Source organism: Drosophila nasuta, chromosome 3, assembly GCF_023558535.2.
Source record: "Drosophila nasuta strain 15112-1781.00 chromosome 3, ASM2355853v1, whole genome shotgun sequence".
Lineage (NCBI taxonomy): Eukaryota > Metazoa > Arthropoda > Insecta > Diptera > Drosophilidae > Drosophila > Drosophila nasuta.
The window spans coordinates 14,458,338-14,484,108 of NC_083457.1; the positions used below are offsets into that span (position 1 = coordinate 14,458,338).

At 37.7% G+C, this 25,771-nt stretch overlaps 2 protein-coding genes across 5 annotated transcripts; one reads left to right on the top strand and one right to left on the bottom strand.

Annotated features, from left to right (window-relative positions):
- The first annotated feature begins 147 nt into the window (after window positions 1-147).
- On the top strand, window positions 148-5,072 carry LOC132788969 (vacuolar protein sorting-associated protein 35). Of its 2 annotated transcripts, none has more exons than XM_060796672.1 (8): window positions 148-269; window positions 992-1,181; window positions 1,244-1,977; window positions 2,041-2,276; window positions 2,338-2,664; window positions 2,720-3,283; window positions 3,345-3,528; window positions 3,584-5,072. In XM_060796672.1, exons 1-8 carry the CDS (start codon window positions 267-269, stop codon window positions 3,743-3,745), a joined length of 2,400 nt encoding a protein of 799 aa, XP_060652655.1. In that variant the 5' UTR covers window positions 148-266; the 3' UTR covers window positions 3,746-5,072. The 2 variants fall into 2 exon arrangements, with proteins under 2 accessions (XP_060652655.1, XP_060652654.1); XM_060796671.1 differs by lacking the exon at window positions 148-269 and adding an exon at window positions 288-592.
- LOC132788970 (tubulointerstitial nephritis antigen-like) lies at window positions 4,969-25,574 on the bottom strand. Of its 3 annotated transcripts, none has more exons than XM_060796674.1 (4): window positions 25,317-25,574; window positions 6,440-6,640; window positions 5,391-6,376; window positions 4,969-5,325 (listed from the first exon to the last, which is right to left on the bottom strand). In XM_060796674.1, the coding sequence occupies exons 2-4, from the start codon at window positions 6,603-6,605 to the stop codon at window positions 5,182-5,184; spliced, it is 1,296 nt and encodes a 431-aa protein (XP_060652657.1). In that variant the 5' UTR covers window positions 6,606-6,640; window positions 25,317-25,574; the 3' UTR covers window positions 4,969-5,181. The 3 variants fall into 3 exon arrangements, with proteins under 3 accessions (XP_060652657.1, XP_060652658.1, XP_060652656.1); XM_060796675.1 differs by lacking the exon at window positions 25,317-25,574 and adding an exon at window positions 24,302-24,520; XM_060796673.1 differs by lacking the exon at window positions 25,317-25,574 and adding an exon at window positions 8,632-8,787.
- Window positions 25,575-25,771: the final 197 nt, after the last annotated feature.

The window sequence follows — 25,771 nt, forward strand, 5'->3', positions numbered from 1 at the left end:
ATCAATAACATGCCTTTTTAGTTTGAAAAATTAAGACCTGAGTATATTTTATTTTTTTAATTAATAATTTTTAACAATTATATTATTTGGATGCAATAAAAACATTGAGTCGCAATAATAATCGATGCTTCAAAACACACAACAGCATCGATATATAAATAGTGTTATCGACGTTTTGTCACCTCTAGTACAAAATTATTGAGAAAAAAGATTACTGATTTAAGACAATTTTTGCATCCTTGCTCCGCCCACTCAACGCTGCTGTAATGGTAAGTGCTGCCCAAATCGAACCGTAATCGCCCGTTACCGGAATCCGAGATTGCAACGTATGCAAAAGTGTCATATCAAGCGCATGCAAAAAGAGAAAAAGAAAAGAAAAAAACGCTGACTGCGCCCTCGGCCGCCCACTTTGCTAGCGGCAAATTCAGTTCAACTTGCAAACTGCGGGTGACCACAAAAATAAAAATAAAACCAAAAAGGAGTCCACATAAGTCCATAAACCACATCCACATCCAAGACACCACCACCTAGAATGTATCCCTGGAGCTCGTCCTCGTACAGCGGTCAAGCGACCAACGGTGGCCAAAGCAGGGTAAATACGCCACACACACAAATTAACACACACTCCACCCCTCGTAATACTATCTAATAAACTACCATGTAATTTACTTCATTTCCTGCTATCTTTGTCAAATTCGGGGTTGGGGCGCAGTCGGCAATTTGGCAAAAAAAATATATTTCCAGCTCTCGTTTGTTGTGTTATCATTGTTTAAGCACTTCCCACAACTTTCCAAAAGCAATCCAATGAGCTGCTGTGACGCTTATCTCTCATCTCATGTTCTTCGTATTATGTGTGTTATGTGTTTCTCTCAATATATAAATTGTGTTGTTATTGTTGTCATTATTTATTCACATATTTAAAATGTATAATCGTCGTAGTGGAAATGATTGGCCCACTTTACCCAACACTGTATGTTATGTTTCATTCCAGACGATGCCGAACGGTTTGGACGATCAGGAGAAGCTGCTCGCCGAGGCGGTCGGTGCGGCACGCAAACAGGCATTCCAAATGAATCACTTTCTGGACAAGGAACGCATGCTGGATGCTCTCAAATGTGCCAGCACAATGCTAAGCGAGCTGCGCACTTCAATGCTATCGCCCAAAAGCTACTACGAGCTGTGTAAGTATATATTTCCAGTTGCAACCACAATCAGCAATCTTAATTCTCCATTCCCACTTTAGACATGGCTGTTACCAATGAGCTGTGTCACCTGGAACTGTACCTCAGCGAGAAGAGCCACAAAGAAACGGATCTTTATGAACTGGTGCAATACTCCCATACGATAGCGCCACGGCTCTATCTGCTGATCACAGTGGGCATTGTTTACATAAAGAACGACTCGACGCTGAAGCGCAGCATTCTTAAAGATCTAGTGGAGATGTGTCGCGGTGTTCAGCATCCACTACGTGGTCTTTTCCTGCGCAATTATCTACTGCAATGCACTCGCAATATACTGCCCGATGTCCTGGTCGCTGAAAATGAGCATGAGGGCAACGTGTATGATGCCATCGATTTTGTGCTCACAAATTTCGCCGAAATGAATAAGCTGTGGGTGCGCATGCAGCATCAGGGTCACTCAAGTGAGAAGACGCGTCGTGAGAAAGAGCGCGAGGAACTGAAAATCTTGGTGGGCACGAATTTGGTGCGATTGTCGCAACTAGAGTCCGCCACACTGGAGACGTACAAACGTCTGATACTGCCGGGCATACTGGAGCAGGTGGTCAGCTGTCGGGATGCCATCGCTCAAGAGTATCTGATGGAGTGTATTATACAGGTATTTCCCGATGAGTTTCATCTGCAGACGCTCGATCCGTTCCTAAAGTCCTGCGCCCAACTGGAGACGGGTGTAAATGTTAAGAACATTATTATATCGTTGATTGAACGCCTGGCTGCCTACAATCAGCGCAGTGGCAAGGTGAGTGCATCGATTTTTGACGGATGTTTATTAAAGATATGCTAATTGAGAATCTATTTGCAGACCAGTGGCAATGCCATTGATGCCATCATACCCGCCGAAGTGGAACTGTTCGAGGTGTTCAGCGTGCAGGTGGCAAACATTGTGCAGACGCGCACGGACATGCCGCTGGAGGACACAATTTCGCTGCAAGTGGCCTTACTCAGTCTGGCGCAGAAAGTGTATCCCGATCGTGTTGATTACGTGGACAAAGTGCTGGGCACAACTGCACAAATACTCGATCGCATGAACATGAACAAGTAATTGAATTCTTCCATCGTTTATTCTGTGCATCCTAATTAATAATATTCGTACTTACAGCATCTCGCATTTGTTGTCGGTCAATCAGGAACTGTCTCGTCTTCTGCGCATATGCATAGATTTCTATAACAATGCGTTGACCATTATACAACTGCTTAACTTCTGTCCGCTGCTGGAAAAGTTCGATTACACGTCGCGCAAATCGTTGGCTCTGTATATGGTCATGAATATACTGGAGAATGAGACGCAGGTGCCGACAGCAGAGCAAGCAGACAGCTTATTGACGATCATAACCCCGTTGATTAAGGATGACGACTCAAGTACAGCAGCTACAACTAATAGTGCAGACGCAGAAGAGTTTGCTGAGGAGCAGGGCGTTGTGGCACGGTAAGTTGTAATGTCTAATCAAATGAATATCGTTTCATATGCATTTCCTTTACAGTTTCATACATCTGTTGAGATCAGATGAGCCGGATATGCAATACAAAATGCTGCAAACAGCGCGTAAACATTTGGGCAATGGCGGTGGCCAGCGATTGAAGCATGTGCTGCCGCCGCTTGTGTTTGCTGCCTATCAGCTGGCGTTTAAATACAAAGCCATTGCCGAGCAGGATGAGAACTGGGACAAAAAGTGCCAGAAGATTGTGCAGTATTGCCATAGCACTATCAGCGCATTGGCTAAAGCTGATTTACCCGATTTGGCGCTACGTTTATATCTGCAAGGCGCCCTTGTGATTGGTGAAATACGCTACACGAATCATGAAACTGTTGCGTATGAGTTCATGACGCAGGCATTCTCGCTGTATGAGGATGAGATTTCCGATTCGAAGGCACAACTGGCGGCAATCACACTCATAATGTCCACATTCGAGCAAATGTCCTGCTTCGGCGAGGAAAATGCTGAGCCGCTGCGCACGAACTGCGCTCTGGCTGCGTCCAAGCTGCTGAAGAAGCCCGATCAGTGCCGTGGAGTTGTGGCCTGTGCGGCGCTCTTCTGGAGTGGCAAGTAAGTGAAACAAATACAATCTTAGTTAACTTTTAACTATCATAAACTGTTCCTTCCTTAGGCAAAATGGTGAGGAAATGCGCGATGAGAAACGAACGTTGGATTGCCTGAAGAAGGGCGCACGCATTGCATCGCAGTGCCTGGACACAGGAGTGCAAGTGCAGTTGTATGTGGAGCTATTGAATCACTATCTCTTCTACTTTGAACGTGGCAACTCACTCATCACAGTGGCAATGCTGAATCAGGTAACACGTTTATCTCAGTTTCGAATTTGCCGTTTTTACACTTGTCATTTCACAGCTTATTGCTAAGGTGAATGAGGAGCTGCCGAATCTGGAGCCGAGCGAGGAAACCAAACAGATCGAGAGTCATTACAAGAATACGTTGGCGCATTTACGCAGTCGCATGGAATCGAATGACACGACACTGGAAGTCTCCTTTGCTGGCATCACACTCAATTAGTTGAAACAGTTGTCTCGAGATTGTAACTAATCGCGATACAGCTCTCCTCATTTAGTGAAACAGCACGCCCCCTTGATCATGCATATTTTTGTAACGCTACTTATCAGTCAACAGACAGTTAACCCACTCTTTAAAAGGCTGGACAAATTAGAACAATGCAGAACCACGCGACCGAGCATTGCGATACGATCAAACAAACAAGCAAACAAAAAAAAACTGTTTTCTTAAAGAAACGAAATTCCATGATAAATTGTAGATTTGTTTAGGGTAGTGGAGCATGGACTACCGATAAAGTGCTTATGACATTTTGATTTCCAATTCGGTTTCGATTATATAATTCTAAGTGCAAAGTATCAACATTCTCGATGATTTTTCCTCCCTTATTATATTATTCGCGTATTTAGTTAATAATTACAAGTAATTATCCTCAACAACAACATCATTAAATTGTATTTTATTTTATTGTATTCATTAATCCCTGCAAAACAAATAAACACTCGTGTGAAATATTGTTAAACAAATTGAAAAAAATAAAATAAAAGCAAACCCTTAAATGAATTAACTATTATAATACATACCAATATGAATTAACCTTTATGTATACATATATGCAATTTCCAACGGTTTTGATTGTGGATAAATAAAGTTAAGATCAAATTGTTTTTAGAATGTGTATAAAAAAGAAAACGAAAGTGATTAACATGAAATTCATTTCCTTTATTAAAAATATACATACATTATAAGCCGAACACGCTAAATCGGTCTATGAATCAGTTAACTTTCATTTACAATACAATACATGAGTAAGATAAGCATAGGCGGTGTAATTCGTCAATACATAACATATACATAAGTAAAGTGAACCCTACTCTCGATTCCTACAAAGATCGTCTCAAGCCATACTTGGAATCACTTTTTCTCATCGCGAATGTTTCACTAGAAGAATTCGTATGCTATTTTGTCGATTTGTTGTGGCAGTTGTTTGTATGTGAGATAAGTTTTTGGCGGTGTATTGGATTTTGGATACTTTATTTGAAGGACGGCGGTGTGTGGTAGTTAATGTGGCAGTATCGTGTTACGATTTCATAGATAGCAATTTTATAAATTAATTGATTACGATAGGGAATACAAATAAAAGTAAGAATTCGTTGGGGGTGTGGCGATTGTTTTGGTGTTTTTGGTGCATGGCGATTGAGAAGGAGCTGATCAGCTTGGGCTAACAATGCTTGCGTCGCGACTTAAAGCTAATCATTGTTTTTGTTTTTTTTTTATTAGTACCTAAGATCTAGCATAAATTTACAATTAGAAGCGCCTAATTCACTTACAGTGCCGGAGCAAAATGGAAAATTTTGAAACATGAGATAAAAATTGTTCGTCACTGCAAAGCTCGAGAGATTACGTGAGCTTAATTTCTTGCTCTCTTCTTCGGTAACAACTTATGCCGACTTTGTGCGGAAATAGTTGTACACATCTGGCCACGAAGCCAGCACATACTCCTCGATGCCGCACTCATTGCGGCCACGTTGAATGCGGAAATAGCCATGTTCGCCCCACCAAGGACCCCACGAATTGGCCGCGATCTGCAAGTACGAATTTCCAAGAGAGTCAAAATAGGAAAAGAGTGAATCGATAGGCATCAACTTACCCAGTACTTAACACCATCATGCTCCTCGCCCCAGCCCACAAGTTTCACCGAGTGGAAGCCAGTGGGTGCGCCACGATTGGCGGCTGTCTGGTGATAGACACCACCTGAGTACGAGAAGAAATCCCTGTAGATGCGCATGGTGGCCTGCACGGGTCCCGAGTGATAGATCTCGGCCATGATGTCAGCCTCCCGACTCAGACTGTAGGCGGGGCCAACGGTGTAGAAGTTATCACGATTCACACCCGTGGCGGCCCGACAGCCGTTGGCCTTCAGCGAGCGGCTGTTGTGGCGAATCTTGCAGCTGCCGCGCTGCTGTGTGTAGGGATAACACTGCTCATCGACGACGCCCTTCTTGTGCAGATAACGCCAGGCTGCATCCAGGTGTCCGCCCTCGCAGCCCTGCTGGCGACGTGTGCACGACAGGATGTTCTGCGGCGACAGCTGAACAATCTCCTTGCCCTGACTCTGGATGGCAAAGCGATCGGAGGCCACCGAGGTGGTGGACAGCACCCATGAGGAGCCGCACCAACCCTGATCGGGCACATCGGAAATGTAACTGGACCACTTCTCGACGGCATTGAATTGATTTGGCAAATCGTTGGCCGGATTGGACAAACGGGTCATGGCCTTCACACGATAAGTGGGCTCCTTGGTGCCCAGACGCAGACGCAATCCCTCGCTGTACTTGCGTCCCCACCACTCGTCGTATTTGCGTGCCGACCAGCCGAGTTCGTGGATGGAGTTGACGCTGTGGACGAGCTCGTCGTCGGTCAGACAGAGATCAGTGTCGCACTGAACGACGCCGCCATCGAGGCAACGGCACTCGTTGCAGTTATCGAATGTGGTGTTGTACTTGTGGAAGTAGATGCCGTTGTGCAGGCAGCTCAACACCGGATCCGGTTCATTGAAGCAGAAGGAGCGATAATCCGGACAACAGTCGCCGGAGTCATCGCGATCGCAGAACTCATCACAGTAGCAAAGTGTAGCTATCGATCGATTAGTGTAAATTAGTCACCGCAAAAATGAGTCATAGTTTGGGGGATACTCACTTGAGATGGGCATCGAACAGCCGTCACGCCGATCCTTGCAGCATGTGTTCTGTCGCGCACAATACGGACCCGGGAAGTCCAGCTTAAGTGTGTGATCATAGGCAGTGGCCAGTGCCAGGAGCAGCAGCAGTATCGATAGCGCCAACAGGGCGCATTTGACAGCCATGGCTACGATTTAGGTATATCACAAAAATGCAACAACTGAAAAGACGTCAAGACAAAAAAAGGTTTTAATCTGTTGTGTGCTTAGTTCACTTTCATTTATCTTATCTCAGCTGTTTTGCATTTTTTGCGATGCTGTGATTAGATAAATGTTTTTGCAATTTACCAAAAAAAAAAAATTTACCAAATATCAATTTTCAAGTCCCCCATTTGCTTATCAGCAAGAATGTTTGCAAAAGAATGCGCGTATTACGCATACGCCCCGTGAAACACTAAACTCCTAATTAGATCGCCAATGAATTTCAATTATGCATGCCAAAGTTTGCGACTTTATTAAATCGCAAAGCAAACAACAAACCCGTTTTGTTAGCTTCCTAAATTTCGAGCTACTGCGTAGCACACATTGTGTTGTCTCTTGTAATTAATAACTGGGCTTAAACTACATATAGAGAGAAGAAGGCAGCGAGCACACGACTTTTCTTAAAGCACGCTTCACAACCCTTTTCAAAAAATTTCACGCTCATCAAAAATTCATTGCATGAATTCACAAATCAAATGTTAAGTTTAGATCAGAGTTGACCAAGAAGTTGATACCTAGCAACAAGTTTGCAGAAAATTAAACTTTTACGATCAATTTGCGAATCAATTGAAATAGCAATAGCTTTTTAAAGAGCTGAATGGGTTACCTGACCAGTCGATAAATTGATATACCCTATCGGATATTCAATTAACGGTGACCAAAACGCCAGCAATCATATAACAGTAAACTTTTAAAAATTCTGATGACGTCAACTATAAAAAGCATTTTAAACACGAAAGTTTTTGGCTTCGGTTCGATTCAGCACCGAATTCAAATTTACGCCAAGACTGCAAAAAAGAAAACAAAAAAAAAATAACACTACAACAATAACAAAAAAGGAGGCATTAAGCCAAGTAGAAGCGCCCCTTTTCTTTGGGTTCCGGACTTGGACTTGAACTTGCGAGAGTTATGACAGAGCATTAAACTTGTTTGACTTTCAGAATGCGCGTTTATCAAAAAAAAAAAAAAACATTCAAGAATAATAATAATAAAGAAGGTTTATTATTTATTTAAATGCAAATGGCAAATAGATTTTTCCTGTTTCGCCTTCGAGTTTTAAGATTCGCGCTACAAGCGCAACGTTTTATGCTTATAAAGTGATTAGTTTTTATTGAGTGCTACAACGAAATGTATTCAATTATCGAATGGATTCATAAATAGCATCTGAATCATGCGGGGTCTGTCTTCAAACATTTGTCTAAGGTTCGCAACTCTTCTTTATCCGCATTGTTTGCGCTTTGGATTTTTTTGTTTTTGCTTTCTTGAAGCTGAACCCGTTTATAATTTTGTGCTAATTTATTTGAAAGTTTGATTCGCTAATTGATTGGAAAATATTAATGAGCTGGCTCATCCTCCCCAATAGGCTAGACTAATTGATGTAACTGCCGAATTCCAAATTCAAAACTGGCGCCAAATTGACATATTTTTCATATAGCTGTCCCTAATCACGTTGTTAACTAATTTCATTCCAATTCATTTAAAATGCTTTTAGTTGTCGCAAAACCAACTTGATTGCATTTAGTTAATGATAAATATTTTCTATAACACATTTGAATAACTAACTAATTAATTTTGTGATAAATATACAAAGACAAATTCAAGTTATTTCGAAAGAGAAAATATTAAATCACTTGCAAAAATTAATTTGTTTGCATTTTGTTCTTGATTAATTCTTTTCAAAAGCACATTTGAATAATTGAGTAACTAATTAAATTTTGCTAATTAATATACAAATAAAAGTGAAACGAATTTGATTTGAAATGCAAAAATATTAATTCACTGATTCCACATTTACACAAAAGAATGTTTGTTAATATTTATAAATATTTGTCAAATTAATCATAATAATTATAAGGCAATTTTTTATTGATTTTATTAACTGCATTGTTTTTAAAAGCACTTAAATAGTTAAACCGTTAAACGTTGCAATAAATTTTATGAGCATACTAACATTTATGAGCTTGCACAATTTATCGGTGGTACGAATATGGTATATTATAATATGTAGAAGAATTTAACACTTTCTAGCCAATAAGTTCTTAAGCCAATAACAAATTCTGCTCAGACTTTTTCTTAACACGTTGTTTGCGCGATCGCGGCCAGCCGTTGACTGAATTCAATAAAAGATTTTGGCCACCATCAAAGCAAAGCCGTCGCCGCTGTTAAGGCCTCCTCTATTGCTACTGTTGTTATTACCGCTTACATGTGTGTATGTATGTGTAGGTGGCAGTCAAATAGAGCGCATTCACGCTCTCTCTGTTAAACAACGCTGTTACGTCCGCTTGCTCTTTGTAGTATTGTGTAGGTGGCGGCTTGAACGAGAGAGCGAGGGCACACGATCTGGCTGTTAAGTTAACAGCGTGGGCTATCTCTGTTATTGTGTTGACTGTGAAAGAGAAAGAGCGCACTCACGTTCGTCGCTATCGCTGTAATGGGTCTGCATAGTAACAGCTGTTGTTAGTGTGTGCCCAATGCACAATGATAATTGCTTTATATGGCGATTCCTTTTAAAATGCACACACACACACACATGGCGAGGTTTGTATGTATTGCCGTTCCTCGTTAGTAGCACGTTTGGCTGAAAAGATTCTCACCTGAGATATGTAATACAGACATAAGCTTTTTTTTTGTTTTGGTAAAATTCCTTAAATTGTTTGCCAAGACCTTTGGCTGGGGCAAAGGCGTGAGCGTTTTTTTGTGCGCACTTAATTTACGAATATTTCGAATGTTTGTTTGCTTGTTTGTATTTATTATCAAACGAAATTGATACAATATAACACAGAACAAATGTAGGTATGTTTTCAAATGTGTGTACATACATACGCACTTAATTGCACTCAATTTAAGTTCAAGGTTACACAAAACAAATCAAACAATAGATTCATTGTAGATATGTATAGACTATTAACGTTTATGTGTCATGCGTATAAGAAAGTTTATTCATCAGTGCTTTGCCAAAAGTGTGCGAAATTGAATTAAATACCTTGTTAATTTCAATTCTCACATCTCGAGATTCACGCTTCTGTATTTACCATGCAATGTTCATATAAGCTGACGCATATCGATAAGATCTGTATCTCTGATACGTAATACTTCAACTCGTATTCGTATCTGAGACTCTTTGTCTGTCATTTCACTTGGCATTAATTTTGTTGCGAATCGTTTCTGTTTTTCACATACATAATTCCCATAATGCAGGAATTTGCATATAGAAGCCATAAATGAATATGATTTGTGCAGCTTCTGCAATATCTATTTGGGGAACTCGTCTTTCCTTATGCTCTCAAAACTTAAATCAGCTTTTGAGCTGAATTTAAGAATAAAGGAAATAGTATATAGGGAATTGAAAGTATCTGGATCGCTTCGTCATTAAGTTGATGTGTAAACATCATCTGAATTTAAATGGCCAAATAAATTTTATCATGTTTATGTGGCAAAAAGAGAGACAGAGAGAATAAACAAACAAGAAAACAGAAAGGCAAAAAACACAACAAAAACATAGGGAGAAAAAAAACCCATTGAAACCGAAGAAAAATAAGCCGACACATTAAGAAAGCTAATTAAAAACAAGTTGCAAGACCAACCATGAGCAAAAGACAACCCTCATATCCATAAGCTGATATCCATAACTGCCAGCCGGAGAGCATATCAAGCGGCGTCCGAAATAAAGCCATCAGACGTCGACATTGCTAATGCCCAGTGTCGCCATTTGCATGGCATTAAACGCAAATTTTATGACCGATTTCTGTCTGAGTAATGCCAAATTATGAATATCATTTTGTGGACAAACAAAGCCAACAAACCGGAGATGAAATAGCAAAACCGAAATTAATGCCCTATTAACTAACAATTTATTTTAACTATAGTGGGAGGATGAATATAATATATTCATTCACGTTTACTTTGGACTTCTTGTGCCAATCGAAACGACATTCAGTTTCGTACAGATGATAAACAGACATTCCAATCTTATCGCAAATACAGTTGCACTTTTTCAATGAATAACAAAGCACACATCCGTAGTACGTATTATTCGCTGTTTTTGACACTTTTTTTTGTTATTTATCTACTGAAGGATGACTGTGACCGGTAACCGCAAAACTTATTAGCAACTGAAACAAAAAACAACAAAGAAACCTTTAAGTCGTATACTTAATATATAAGTAGACTTTATGACGATACTTTGTTGCTCTAGAAAGTTGAGTGGGAGTGACTATTGTGAATGACTATTATGAATGAAATGAGAATGAATGAAATTATCAAAATGTCGTCGCATATATATTGAGTCAGCTTTTTGACAATGCTTGTCTAATAATAGTGCAGAGTAGACAAAAGAGCTGCTGAACTTGAATTCGGCTTCAAGTGCAAACAAATGAATTGTTTTAATCTGAGTGCTGATGACAACATGTCTACAATGTATGAGTGTGTTGTTGATGTTTCGATGAACAACGTAATTGAGACGTCATTTGATGAATAGTTTATGAATGGAAAGCATCTGGCACGCTTCTTGGCCACATCGGAGGTATTCTTTTTATTTCGACCATATTGACAATTTAATTGGTTTGACAGCCATGATTAGGCATTCAATTAGCAGGCATTTATACACACTATTTAGGTACTTACCGGGCTGATTATTATTACCAATTCCACGCACACCGAACGCTATTGATATTCCGGCTATTGCCAGACAGCGTACACAGAGTACGGCATTCCAATGTATTTAAGTCATGTGATAAAATATTTATAAACTGCTGGGCAAACACAGCAACAAACACCTCAAACCAGGTTCTAGCCACTTTAACATAAACAAAAGTTCGGTGAATTTCAGGTTTAAGCTGTCTCTTTAAATGGAGAAATGAGGAATCTCTTATCAAGCAGAAGATAGTATGTGATAGAAAATGTAGTTCAAGGGCAAACGTAATCAATTAGTTTGATTAACTTGGGCATTGTTCTTGTTAATGCCCCATAAGCTGTCCACTTCAAGACGTCCACACGTCACGATATTGTCTTCGATGTCTATGGCGTTGTATTGTGTGTTGTGATTGTGGAATGCCAAGCGTCATGATATGGACTAATCGACAGCTAGGCTACTTGGGCATAGACGATCAATACTATCGTATGAAGCGCCTTGGGATTAAGCGTTTCGAGCGATTGCATCAGCGGCCAAACAATATTGTAGAACAGTAATCTGTTTTTGTTTGGCAAAACTATGTGAAGAACACAAAATTCTTCAATTGCTCGACTTATCTAAGCCGTAAGTAATACCCTGTACAGGGTATGCTGAACTTTTGAGTGAGCATGCCACCAACTGTATTATTTTTAGAAAGGGTTTTATAAATCTGTTCCTAAGGGAAAATAAAGGTAGAAAAATGCATATCGGATTACATAAAGTTAATGATCAGCCTCAACAGCCAATAAATTATAGGAATTGCATGTGGTAAAAAAGGACTGCTACAGCATACCCTGTATTACTTACTGCTTTGGGGTTGTCAATCTGGTCTCTATGGTTTATTTTTAATGTATTAGTATGTCGATATACTAATTATAGCCTACAGTATATGTTAGAATTTGTTTGGTATATTAATTTAGTATATTTTTAATAATATTACCGCACTGTCTTAGTTTTATTGACAATGGGTAACGAGTATTCCACACTCGAGTACACTCGTCTATACCTTTCGTACTTGCTTATTAATCGTCATCACCTAGCCTCTATTCATGGAAAAGTCTGAAAAGTTGGTCATTGCCACCACACAGCTGATGGAAATATTACGATATACATAACATATCTTAAGTAGATATTCTATATCTATAATATAAACATACATTCGAGTATAGTTTGCAAATACACAAACGTCTACTTCTTAACGGCAGGTTGTAAACTCTCGTTGATTGTTAACTCAAATGATATTGTCTACGACATTTACTGCGCGTCGTGCTACAATAAAAAACAAAATAAATAAATACATAAATGAATTCGATCGGGCAATACGCAAAATAGATGTTAACACCTTACACTGAACACTGAACTCATTAAAATTTCCGATGTTGTTGATAATCAATTCCATGGGCGTACAATGTTTATTTACGCGGCTCTTTATCGTTTATCTAACTAAATATGTATTGTATTGTGTGTAATATATGAAACCGATAAGACATTCCTGCAATTTTTCTTAATTGTATTAAGGTCAATCAGCTAGTAAATATGGTCCGAAAATGAACCTTGGATTATTACACGGTCAGAAGCTAAATGCAATTCTTACGAATCATCAAGGCTATTGGCAAACATTACGCGGAAATTTCACTTTGGTATGCAAAATTCTTTTCACGCCTTCCACAAAAATGTTCAAAATTCAATTGATTGGATCTCAGAGGTTGTTGTTAGTACATAGTTAGCAAGTGCAACAGAACGTATCGCGTATACGTCTAATGGCATCAATATGTCTTCAAGGTTGGGGCCATTTGCACGCGATATTCGCATCATCAGCAAGAGCAACAGCAAAGTCAACACTTGAAGCCAGAACAGAACTCCCTGGTTTCAAATCAATGGGTGTTCAGGGTCTTTTATCGCACCACACCGTCAAGTTATGACGAAATCGAATTGGCTTTTGATCGCAGTCGTCAGTGCGAAGTGGAAGTGTGACCACAAATTCAATTGAATTAAATTCTAGACCATTTTGACAACGACAATTTAACAATGCTCAACAAAAAACAATCAACAAACAAACACTGAACACAGTTTATTTACTTGTTGATACCTTAGAAATACGTAAATATGTTTTTGTTGTACAATATATATTCGATGATTCTTCACTATGAAATTTACATATTTTGGATTTCTATTGTAAGAATTGGTATTTTAGTTGTGCATTTTTTTTTAATTTTAAATTCTTTTACTATATTACAAGAATTGTTTTTTAAAACCTGCAATACTGATCACTTACAAAAAAATATTACTTTTTCCCTTTATTGAATATCTACTTCTAAAATCAATTCTTTTTGGTATTTTAGTTATTTGTGTCGTTTTTAAAACTTACAATTCTATTACTATATTAGAAGTATCACGTATTAAAACCTGCAACACAAATACTTTTTTACTTTATTCAATATGTACTGTTAAAATCAATTATTTTTTTTAGTGCAGTTTGTAAACTTCTTAAAAGTATAACATTTTTGGAAGCGTATTTTTACTAATCAGTGTATAGCACTTTATCAGTTTATTAAGTTTTGCATTTTGTAACCCGTTTAACATACCCTCCCTCGCTACTTTCTATAGGGTATTGTATGTGTTTCAATTTGGCGGCAGCAACAAACGTTTGTCAGCTGCTTATGCTTAGTCTGTGGCCGCTCAATAAAATATATATATTTTTTTTGGCATATTTGTGTGTTAATATCTGTTAAAATTGCCCATTCGTTTCCATTTCAATTGTGCGGTTTCAAGTGCAAGTTCGTGCTCCTCCAACCCCCTCTTCTTACCCCTCTCTACCACTTCGTGTTACTTGTATCTTCATATTCTGCACGCTATGCGATTTTCAACAGTTTTTTTTTTAATGGTATGACATTTTTATTTCGTTATTTTATGTCGATCTGTCTGGCATTGAACGCTTGTTATTTATATTTATTTGAATAAAATATGTTATGTACACATGCATAGTAATAATGGTAATGAACTTAATCAACGAGTTGATATTGTTGATATGTGTAATGTATTATTATTTGTGACATTTATGAGCTGAAGGAATGCCTCAAGGGATCAATAACAAATTGTTGGAATTTGACTTTTTGGCTTTTCCCTTATATGTCATCAATATTTCCGGGTACTCAAGCACTTCAATTTAATTCCCATATACGTCAATTTAACACTTAACGCTCTGGTAATATCTTGTAAATTGATATTCAATACTTTCTACATGGCAGCTGATAAGCCGATTATATGATAAGCTAAAGCGAAACTATTTTTAACGAATTATTTCATAATTTATAGAGCACGATTAGTGCAGAGTTCTGGAGCAAGAAACCTGCATAAATAAATGCGGATAAGAGATCTATATTTAAAGTATTGGCAAATGCTTTTGACGTCATTGATTTGTGGCCCACTGGAAAAGTTCGAAGAAGACCAGTTTTTGTTAATTGGAAAATTAGCGCCATCATTTTGGCTGAGATAATTAAGAGGAAACAGCGAACGTTTAAAATATTGAAGGATTACTCAATTTCTAAGTATAAACATGTTGACTATGCCAAGACAATGTTTGTCCAGGTAATGTTTGTATTTATTATAGAAATTCCGCATTGTTTTCTGCAAGCGAACAGAGAATATTTTTAAAGTGCTTCGTCACGTGTGCTTGAGATACCCAGGAAAATTGCTGTATGCATCGGCAAGCGTGAAACCATTCATCAACGAGAAACAAAGGAGAAGATTCCATTCCGATTAGTTGGAATAGCAATTAAAGGGTATCTGACAGCTGTTCAGACTGTATTACTTTGATGTTTTTGAATGAAAATACCATGTCTAGAAACGCTTAAGTCATTTCCAGATATTTTCACATATCATACTGTTTATAATAATTTGCACAAAAATAAAGCCATTGGGAAGATCATGGCCTTTGGGGTGGATATAACAACGTCATAAACATTTTTGTATACACACACTCGATTATTTACGCATGCCTCCATTGTTTGTGTGTTCGTCGTGCCCGTAGAGCAAAAAAACAAAATAGATTTTAGTATTCAGTGGCCACTGTTGATGATAATTCATAATTTGCGTTTATTGGAAACAATTTTCAAGTTTCAATTCGTAAGTGTCTATTTTTAGAGAGAGAATATGAGCAGTGCACCTTTTTTTTTCAACGCAGTCCCAATCCCAGACCAAGCGTATACCCCCTTACTATATATGAGGTGTTGTGTGTTTGAACATTTCAAATGTTTGACGTCTTGAATGCACTCAACGCCCCCGGGGCAACAACAACAAAAAAAAAAGATCAGACGCTTTTTTGGCTCGTAGTTAGTAGTAATTATCGGTAACTTGACAGCAGCAGAGATAGAACGAACCCAAGCGAGCAATACTTGTTATGTGACCAAATTAGGTGTGCTGTCAATCAAAATTAATAACAATTTGCTCAACTGCACGACAATAACAATACGTCCTCGTCGATTGACACCTGACCATAACGAATATGCATTTCGTCAAATTTAACAACAAAATATATGGGGGAAAAATTATTCATATAACAAATATAGCGACGAGATCAGATGTTTTCAAGGCTGTTCTGTAAAGTCGTAACGTTTGTTGGGCGAACAGAACCCTCAAGCATGATAAACACGAGATCAACCCAATCCTCACTTCTCGCAATGAGCGTGGAAACTTTACGTCTCTGCTATTTGGCTGCGCTAGAACCACTTGTGAATTGCTAAGCAGCAAGAGTTTTAATAATAACAGCGAAGCAGCCGCAAGAGTTAACAGCAGTCTGCGCTGCTAATAGCAGCCGCCTGTTGCTGTTAAGATAATGTTCTGCCTATGCGCACTCTCTTTCTCTCTTACACACTTGTTTCTTATGTTATTTTTGTCGCCCTTAAGTGTTGAGATCATAATAAAAATGCTTTTATGCTACTTTTCTTTGTTTAAAGTGAACATTTTAGATTAAAGATTTCATATCGGAACTACATCAGAAATAGCCTTAGATGCGTGTACTTTGACTAAGCATCTGGGCAACTCGTCAGTAGTCCATCATTTGAGGCCATTCACCGCCGCAGTTGATTCATTCAAACAAAGGTGATTAAATAACCGTACAGATTTATAGTCGCATATTTGGTTAATTATAATGCTTGACGAGCATGACAAATGTTTTAATTATATTCACATTGGTTTAAACAAAAGCTCTGCCAGATGGAAATGTAAATGCTTTTTCGACCCGACTGTCCCATTTTGTAACGCCCACAGTGCTGCGGCTAAACGCCTTTATATCGGCCACTGGGCCAGCATTTGCTTGCCGCTTGCTGTTTGCTGCCTTGTTGTTTGCCATTTGCCATTTGCCGTTCGCCATTCGCCGTTTAAATCCGCACTTCCCCCGGGGGCTGACAGCCCTGGCTTTGGCTCTGACTCTAGCTCTGTCTGTGGCTATGTCTCCATACCTGTATTTATTTTATTTATTATTACATTTGTATGTACCTACATGAGCCTACGTATCATTTTGGAATGTACTCGTATTGCGTCTGCGAAACAAATAGCGTCCGACTCATATAAATAGCAACTGCTCTGATTTTGATTTGGATTTTGATATGCCTGACAAACTGTTTACTACTCCGCGCTTCACAACGCTAGCGGGTATATTAACTCGAAGATATTACAATATTCCAACGGAAGATTCCATCTGCTGCTGCTTCAAGATAAACTCAATATTATCTCAACATTAAGCCAGGGCTTTGCAAAATGTATGTCGCCAGATACGACGCAAATTTGTCTAGTGAATAACCCTGTCCCATATACCTGAACATGTTAATTCTCTCTTATATATATTTTCATTTAATTGTTAATAAATACCACAAATATTTGCACTTGTCGGTAATTAAATTGATAGACTTACATGTTTTTTCATTTTTAGAAACCATCTGCAAACACTTTGCGCTGCCTTTAAATTTTTGGCAATTTTGTTTTCGTTCATCTCATGTGAAAGTTGTGCTAACTGCAAACATCTAAGACCTTGGCTATGCTTACGAAATCAAATTTATTTATAATACAGCATTACAGAATTAGAACACTTCGCTTTCATCGAGCAAAGAGCCCTGTGATTGTTTACTATACTCTAAAAGAGGGTATTTTAAATTAGTGGTGGAATTTGTGACACATTTTAGGTAAGAATTTCTGGATATTTATTTATAGATTTTTAAACATCAACAGGATAACTTACAGGAAGTACTCAAAAATATATTAAGTATACGATACTTAAATTAGTTATGAAATTTGCGACACATTAAAGATAATAATTTCGGAATAATCTATATATTTTTAAATATTATTATCAGTCAATTAATTTTATTAAGTATACGATCCCTGAGATTGTTTGTTATACTCTTACAAAAGCTACACTAAATCAATTGCGACACATTTTAAATACACATAAAAAATAATAATTTCGGAATAAATAGATTTTGTAAAACGAAAAACAACTGGATACTGTAAAGATACTACTTAAAAATATATTAAGTATACGTTCTTGATTTTAACGAGGCATTTAAATTAATAGCAGTAATTTATCACAAGGTAACAAAGTGTTTGAAGGAACCTTCTGTTAGTGTACATTTTATAACTGCCTGTTCTTGCTCTAAGTTTATTGTTAATTTCTTTTTCTCTTGGGTCTGACCGCTGCTTTTGTGTCAATTTATTTAAGCATTTTGGCCAAAAGTCATTGTCAATGCCAAATGCGAATCATTTCGTCGTCGTCGTCGTCGTCTACAAATGACAACGAATGAAGGCGAGTATACACAAGTGTATTCATATGTGAGTCTAGCACTCATATGTGTTTATGTGGCCCCATCTGATGTCAGTGACACTCGGAGCCAACATCTGCGCTGCATGACAAGCAATTCCGAATATCTGCCCAGTCAGTGATATAGGAAATGCTCTATGGGTTTGCAAACAAACAAACATGTTGTTCAGCGATGGTAAACCCCAGATAATGATACAGGTAAGACGCGCCTCCCTCCCTCAAATAACAAAAAAAAGAAAACAAAACTAAAATGCCTAGAAGGCTTCGTTCGCATTCCGAAATTCCTTAGCTGAAAATAATAATTAGATCATACTTATTATTATTTATTTATAGTATTATCAATGAGCCATTTTTATGTGTTAGCCATAGATTAATTATTCAATTGTGCACATAAACAAATTTTGTTTGAATTTGGCGCTTTTCGTCATCGCGCTGTATAAACATGTGTCATCATTAATTAATTACAGTGCCGAGTATATTATACAATTCATCGCTGTTTAATCTGTCAGAGGGGCTGTCTAAACACACTCTCGTCAAGTGACATAAAAAACTCATTATAGGAGACATCATCGAATGAAATATAGAGCTGACTAATTCAATAAATTCTTGTAAAATGCATGAAATATTGAATTAGTCAACTTTTGAGCAACATTATTTCTTTACAAGAATGTATGCATTGAAGTAGTATTTAAGATATATTGATATTAGTCAGCTTTCATTGTAAATACTTTGTTGCATCTCGAATGTAATTTTAAATTATTATTTATTAATAGATTCAATCACAATTGTGCATGCTGTGAATTCAAAGTGCGTACTTGACATTTACAAAAGAATAATGTTATAGTTCCAGTTTAAAAAAGTCAATAACAATTAAAGCTTAAACAACATTTTTTCGCTGCCGAGTTACCCACCCACTGTGAGAGTGAAAAGATGTTTATGGTTTTGTTTTTATCGCTGGGTTATTCAATTAACACTCTGAGCATAATTGAAGAGTCAACAAAATCTCACTTCTAGCTGAGTTTCATACACTCCCCATAAATGTAGCGCCGCTTTAACGGTTCCAGCGAGGTGTGATCTGCTAATTGGACACTATCACACCTCAGAGTTCAGGTTCAGATTTGAGCTCTAGTTGTGATGTAATATGCAACTGCAAATGTGATGCTCTAATCCAAGCTGAACGTGACGTCACTAGTTCAAGTCGAAGGTAATTGGTTTTGTGTGTTGAGAGCTTTTGAGAGATCCGTGTTTGTATGAGTGATTAGAGAGTACTAAACAATGCACTCAATGGCAAAACAACGAGGCAAATAAATAAAACGGGTATACTCACAAATACCTGAGTGTCTAGTCAGCCGGCAAAAAGTGCGAGTACTTCAACCCGTACTCATACCGTATTTATTTGCACTTTCAATAGGCCATGAGACAACACAACGGTGACGTCATTAGTCAATTTACTGATTTGTTGACAGCACACGAGATAGTTAATTGCATTTGCTACAAGTATTTAGAATTACATGCACTTCAATTGCGCGAATTGAATGCGATTGCATGCAATTCAATAAATGCATTTTATCTCCTTTTCTCGCATACGTCACGTAGGCCTCTTCGCTTGGGGGCGTATTGTGAGCGTACAGTGTGACCAGAGGTTAAGCGACACTCTGTGCACAGATTGGACTATGAGGAAGACAAGGTAAATGCATTAGCTTGAGTTGAACCAATCCTTGACTGTTTAATATGCTCGTTGTGAAACTGGAATTTCACGAAAATATTCCAATTTAATAGGTCTGGGTGTGAACAGACAGATTTAAATGCAAATAATAAAATAATATTATTAATAAACATAATGCTCGCTACGAATCAATTACGAAAACGTGTCAATTTCTGACTTCTAAATGCTTGACATTAACCTTAAGCCAACGTTGCGTATGAGCAATGCAACTGCTCTTGGTAACATTCTCAGCATGGCTAGAATGCTGGGTATTTATTTGTTGTTGTTGTTATTGTTGTTAGTATGATTATGAGCTGCAATATTTAACTGGCACGCCACAGGCAAAACAAATCGCAATTTGTGCAATTTACATTTTAATTGCCGCATATTGAATATCACACACAGCACATTCGACAATGGCGCTTTGCCTGATGATGTCGTCACGCTCTTTTAATATTCATACCGAGCCCCAATTGAGGCGCATTAATAACGAAAAACAACAATCAAATCTGGCTGACTAATGTAATATGATAACTTGATTTGAAGACTATGCCAAAAAAACGACTCGAAACGTTGTCAAAGCAAACAATAAAAAGGGGATTGGCTTGAGCTCTTTTGGAACTCAATTGAAAGTGAGTTGATCCTTGCAATTAAAGTTGATCACAATGTTACAAAGTGTGCAAGTTATGTGTATTGTGTAATAAAAATGGTAAAAATAAACTAATGTTGATTTCTCTATATTTGATTCACTTAATTGAATTTTGTTCCCGCACTTGAGGCGATTTAGTTACATCCGTTTCTCTATCCATATATCCGTTTGTATGTCTAGAGATACTTCGTATACTATATGAGATAGAGTTTTAACTTGTGATAGCACTTGTTATATCAATTTACTAAATATCAGTATTTTTTGGTATATTAATTTAGAATATTTACATGATAATACCGCACTTATTTGCTTTTACTGATAACTAGTAGTGGTTATTTTCCTTGATTGTAGCCTTATTACTTGCTTTTTGACATCAAGTGTTATATTAATATACTAAATATACATTTTGGTATATTTCATTATATAAGATGAAGTTCTAATTTTTGAAAGCACTATATATATGAATATATCAAAAATTCATTTCGATATAATTCAGTATTTTTCCGGTAAAATAAGTTGGTATATTTAAATAATAATAATTTCTCCACAGTTATATGGTCTTGTTATATGAAACTACCAAATATACATTTCGAATATTTAAGTATTTTTTCGGTATAATAATTTGGTATATTTTGATGATAATACCGCATGGCTTTGCTTCTATTGAGAGCTGGTAGCAGGTATCTCACAGTCAAACACCCTTGACTGAATCTTTATCAATTGTTTAGAATATCACATTTGCTCTTCTTTAAAATGTTTATTTTTAATAGCACTAGGAACTAAAATAGCAAATAAATATGTGAAAATCATAAAAGTTGTGCTACTATAAAATGCCCAACTAACTCTTAATTGATCTCTGCTTGTGGATATATTATGTTTAGGAAACGCCTCCAACACTAATCTGCAATTGTTAAGTGTTTGCTGACGACAAATTACAAAAGCACTTTGAATGCTTATCAAGTAGTTTAGCGAATGCCATGACAGACACAAAAAGTTCAACTCTCCCATTAACCAACGCCATCTCCATCACCATAACCATCATCGCCATCAGCATAACCCATCAGCATCTGAGATGACATCAGCAGCAAAAGCAGCAGCAGCTCATCAGTCGGGTGGTAAGAGCAAACCAAGACCAGTAGCCACTGTCGCCGCCAGGTTAGGCCGCGGTTATGATCACAAAGCGACTCACCTTCGCATTGGAATGGGAGGGTTCAGCGGCGTTTGGGCCGGAACTGGGCTGTCAACTGGGCAACGTCAACGCACCGTCGTTGATTGCGTGTTTTGCTTTGTTTTGTCTTGTTTTGTTTTGCTTAGTGTTTGGTTTAAATAAAACAAGAAAGCAAATATGTGTGTATGTAAAAACCAAGCAACTAATTTATGGGATTAATGGGCAAACGGTTTGAGCACGCGGCACTCGAATATGCATATGGCTTTTGAATATTGTTACAATTTGCTCGGGCAAAAATTGGTTTTCCTGTTTTTGGGTGACGTGTAAACGAAATCTGGTTAACCTTAACCATAGACAAAGACAGGTCTCTCATGCTATTTACATTTCAAATGTTTACAATCCAAAGCAAAATGTCTTAATTTTTGTTGTGTAGCCAGTTTATTGTCATGTGAATTTTTGATTATTATTATTCCTAAACTGAAACCATATTTTGCGCAGTCCAAATGGAAAGATTATTCAATCACCGAATGCATTCAATCACCTTGCATAAATAATCACAGCCGTATTAAAGGTGCATTGCAGGATAAATACGGAAATCGAATCTAATAAAGATTCAAACTTTTTGTTTGTTTTGTGATCCAGTTTATTATGATTATATATGGATCTATATAAACAAAATCTATGCAAAAAAAAAAAAATGAAACATGTTCGCAGTCGGCAGACACTTTATGGTTGTCCATAAAGTAAATTGTCCCAAAAATAGATAAGCCAAAATACTTCAACATTTAGCACTTGGCATAACTCAGCGGCTTATTTGCCAAATAGACCAGACGAATCTCGAGACTCGAGACACTCCAGCAACTAGATTAGATAGAATAACGAATCCGAACAATCATTCCGACAGTCTGACAGCACAGTGGGGCTTCGTCTCAAATTACAATTTCGCACAATTTCTCAATTGTTGATACACTTAATTGATTAATCAATATTTAGAAAATAGCTGTGAGCAAGCGGCAAATTCGCAACGCACAAGTTCATGGCCAAAGTGAAGCCAAATAAATGGAAATTCAAACAATGCACATCAAGTGATGTGTGTGTGTTAACAAGCGGATAAACAATAATACACAATAGAATGAGAAATAGAATTTGCATAAATAAATTCAGTTCATTTTTGATGGATTGCACTTGTGTCTTAATTTTTCATCGTGAAACACACACACACACACACACACACAAGATGTGCTAACAACACGGCGATAAATAATAACAACGAAAATCGTTAATGCAAATAGTGCTTTGATAAATATAGACTGAAGTGTATCTGATGGATTGCCCTCGTGTCTTCATTTTTATGAGAGAGAGATGCATTTCTGGCTCATTGCATCGTGTAGGTATTAGCCCACATTTTGAGTGTTGTCTAGCTGGCTGACTGGATAGCTGAATAGCTGGTAGATGCTTGGCTGCCGTGACTCGGCTCAGTTTCAAGTCGCTTTATCATGCTAAATTTATCTACACCCACGAAGCGCTGGCAGCATTTATACAGACCAGATCTTTCATCTTCCCAACAGCAGCAACATCAGCAGCAGCAGCAGCCTGCAATTGAGGCTGGCTTTTACCAGGAACATGATAGCCACAAAATTTAAGTAGCACAAGCAGCTTGCACACAGCAACACAAATCTGGCGCTTTTCGCATATTACTTTCTAGTGTGTGCTCTATGAAAAATGCGAGTAGATTTCGGGATCGGGATAAATAAATAGCAAACGAAAGTAAACTTTCCAAAATCAAAAAATAAACTGAAACAGCTATTTAGAGTGCGCTTGTCCCTGGTCTTTTCCATGCTCATCCCAAAAGGTAAATGGAGACGATCGTAAAACTGGTAAGCAAACCATCAAAAATAAGCACGTTACTTATAAAGCTCTAAAGTAAACAGACATAAAGACAGTTGCTCGCATATTTCACCTGCTTGGCGCTTGTGGTTAACTAGCTCTTAGCTAATAAAAAATAAAACCTAACACCTAACGTGTTTTTTTTTTCTTAAGTACAGTCTGCTGAGTTAACCGCAACTCAATCAAATTCACTAGCTGTCTTATTAAATTCGATACTTGATGCTGATTTCCCGTCTCGCATCGAATACTCAATATCCAATTCTTGTTGTCGCACAAATAGTCGCATTTTATTGGCAACAAATATGTTAACACCTGTGTCTCGGCACCAAAACACTTTGCATGTAGAGAAAATGCAATTTGCTTGCGCAGCAAATTCCAATTAAATTTGCATTTGAATTTTCAAACTAAAAATTTAAAATTCATTTAAGTTTACAAAAAGAATCCTAATTAAGTGAATGAACTAGTTAATCGTTTATCCGCAAGCTCTATCGATAAATCGATCTGCCTCCCACTTTTAGTACTTGAAATTAACAATATATGGAATGTGGCGGCGCTTTAAACGGCAGAACAATAACAATCGAATTGCCTATCGATTACAAAGTAGCCACTAAGTACTCGACTTCCCCAATTTATGGCAAGTGGCGCCATTAGCTTAATAATTGCAAATAATTCTAAATCAGACAATTTAATGTGGCATAAAAGCCTCTGGCACCCGCCGTTGACACTTACCTGTCAAAAACAATTGAATTCCCAATTACCGTTGCACTAAATGTTATGTTCTCAATGATTTAAAAGCGAACGTGACGAAACTCAAGCGCCGTCTGCCTCAAAAACAGTTGCGCATGCGCACACTAACGCACATTCACAGACACACACACACACTAACACTCGCACACACAAGTTGCAATCAAGAAAAATTAGCATTAAAAGCTTAAGCGGAACGCGCGTTTGCTGTCGCGACAGATTTAAAACTGAGACTCGACATCGGAATCGGAGACTCTGAAATGTGGAGCTGCTTGTTCGCCGCGACTGCAGCCGTCGCAGTGACTGCGGCAGCGACTGTGGCAGCGACAGAGGCCCAGCTTCCAGATTTTCGCTGAGCAATCGAAAATATTGACAAGAGAACGCGTCGAATTGCAAATGGGGGGAACAACAAAAGATACAAACAAATATTTAAAAAGAGGAAGACGATGGCAAACAAGACAAATAAACAGTTAAAAGAAAAGAGCAATGGCTAAGTGTAGGCTCAGAATTGGGTTGCTCTCGGAGTAAACAATTAACCAACAACAATGGATGACGCAATGCAAACGGCAGAGGCAGAGGCAAGTGGCAAGGACCCAGCCTTGGATACCAACAGCACAATCCTTAATTGTCGTATTTATATTTGCACAAGTCGAAAATTGATGTTTATTGTCTCTCGCAGTCTCGTTCATGTCAAAAACATTGTTAAAATAAAATAAAATTAAAAAAACGGACAACAATGAATACAATTACAAGTCAAAGTCAACAACAAGTGAAGGAGCTGCCTGTGTGGGTGCCAGATGCCTGTTGCAACCAAACAAATACAGATAGCAATACACGATCAGATACAGATACAGCTTCAGCTACTACTATAGATACAAATACAGATACAATTGTGCGACCGCCAGCGACAGACGCACTGACAATACTTGAACCTGACATTCAGTATATCAAAAAAACACACACACACATACACACACTCATATTGCACACCCCTACTCACATGCATTAAGTGTCAGCACTCCAAGTCCAAAGTAATACCAAATCGATGCCGATCGTCAAGCGGCAATTGAAACAAATAAGAATAGCATCAGCATGCAAATTGCAGCTAATAGATACTCAGTAATCGACTGAGATTCCAAGCAGACTGGAATGTCCACTATTAATAATAATTATTAATTTTTGTGGAATACAAAACGGGAGTGTTAAGTTACTAATTTAGTATAATACACTTAAATAAAACTATTTGAAAAAATCACTATCAAATTTTGTATATGAATTGTTGAAAATTTTATATAATGATAGAAATGTCAGAGCTTATACGAGTAAAATGCAGAGCTCTTTAACTTAATGTTTGTATGTACTGGAATATACTACCATTTACATATGTATAACTGAAATAAAAATAAATAAAATAAAATAATGTATATAATATATATTAAATATAGTTATATTTTT

Coding starts and splice junctions, on each gene's coding strand:
- LOC132788969 (XM_060796671.1), top strand. CDS start 533: ATGTATCCCTGGAGCTCGTCCTCGTACAGCGGTCAAGCGACCAACGGT. Junction 1,182..1,243: donor CAAAAGCTACTACGAGCTGT/GTAAGTATATAT, acceptor TTCCCACTTTAG/ACATGGCTGTTACCAATGAG. Junction 3,529..3,583: donor CAGTGGCAATGCTGAATCAG/GTAACACGTTTA, acceptor GTCATTTCACAG/CTTATTGCTAAGGTGAATGA.
- LOC132788970 (XM_060796674.1), bottom strand. CDS start 6,605: ATGGCTGTCAAATGCGCCCTGTTGGCGCTATCGATACTGCTGCTGCTC. Junction 6,377..6,439: donor CTGTTCGATGCCCATCTCAA/GTGAGTATCCCC, acceptor ATCGATCGATAG/CTACACTTTGCTACTGTGAT. Junction 5,326..5,390: donor ATGATGGTGTTAAGTACTGG/GTAAGTTGATGC, acceptor TCGTACTTGCAG/ATCGCGGCCAATTCGTGGGG.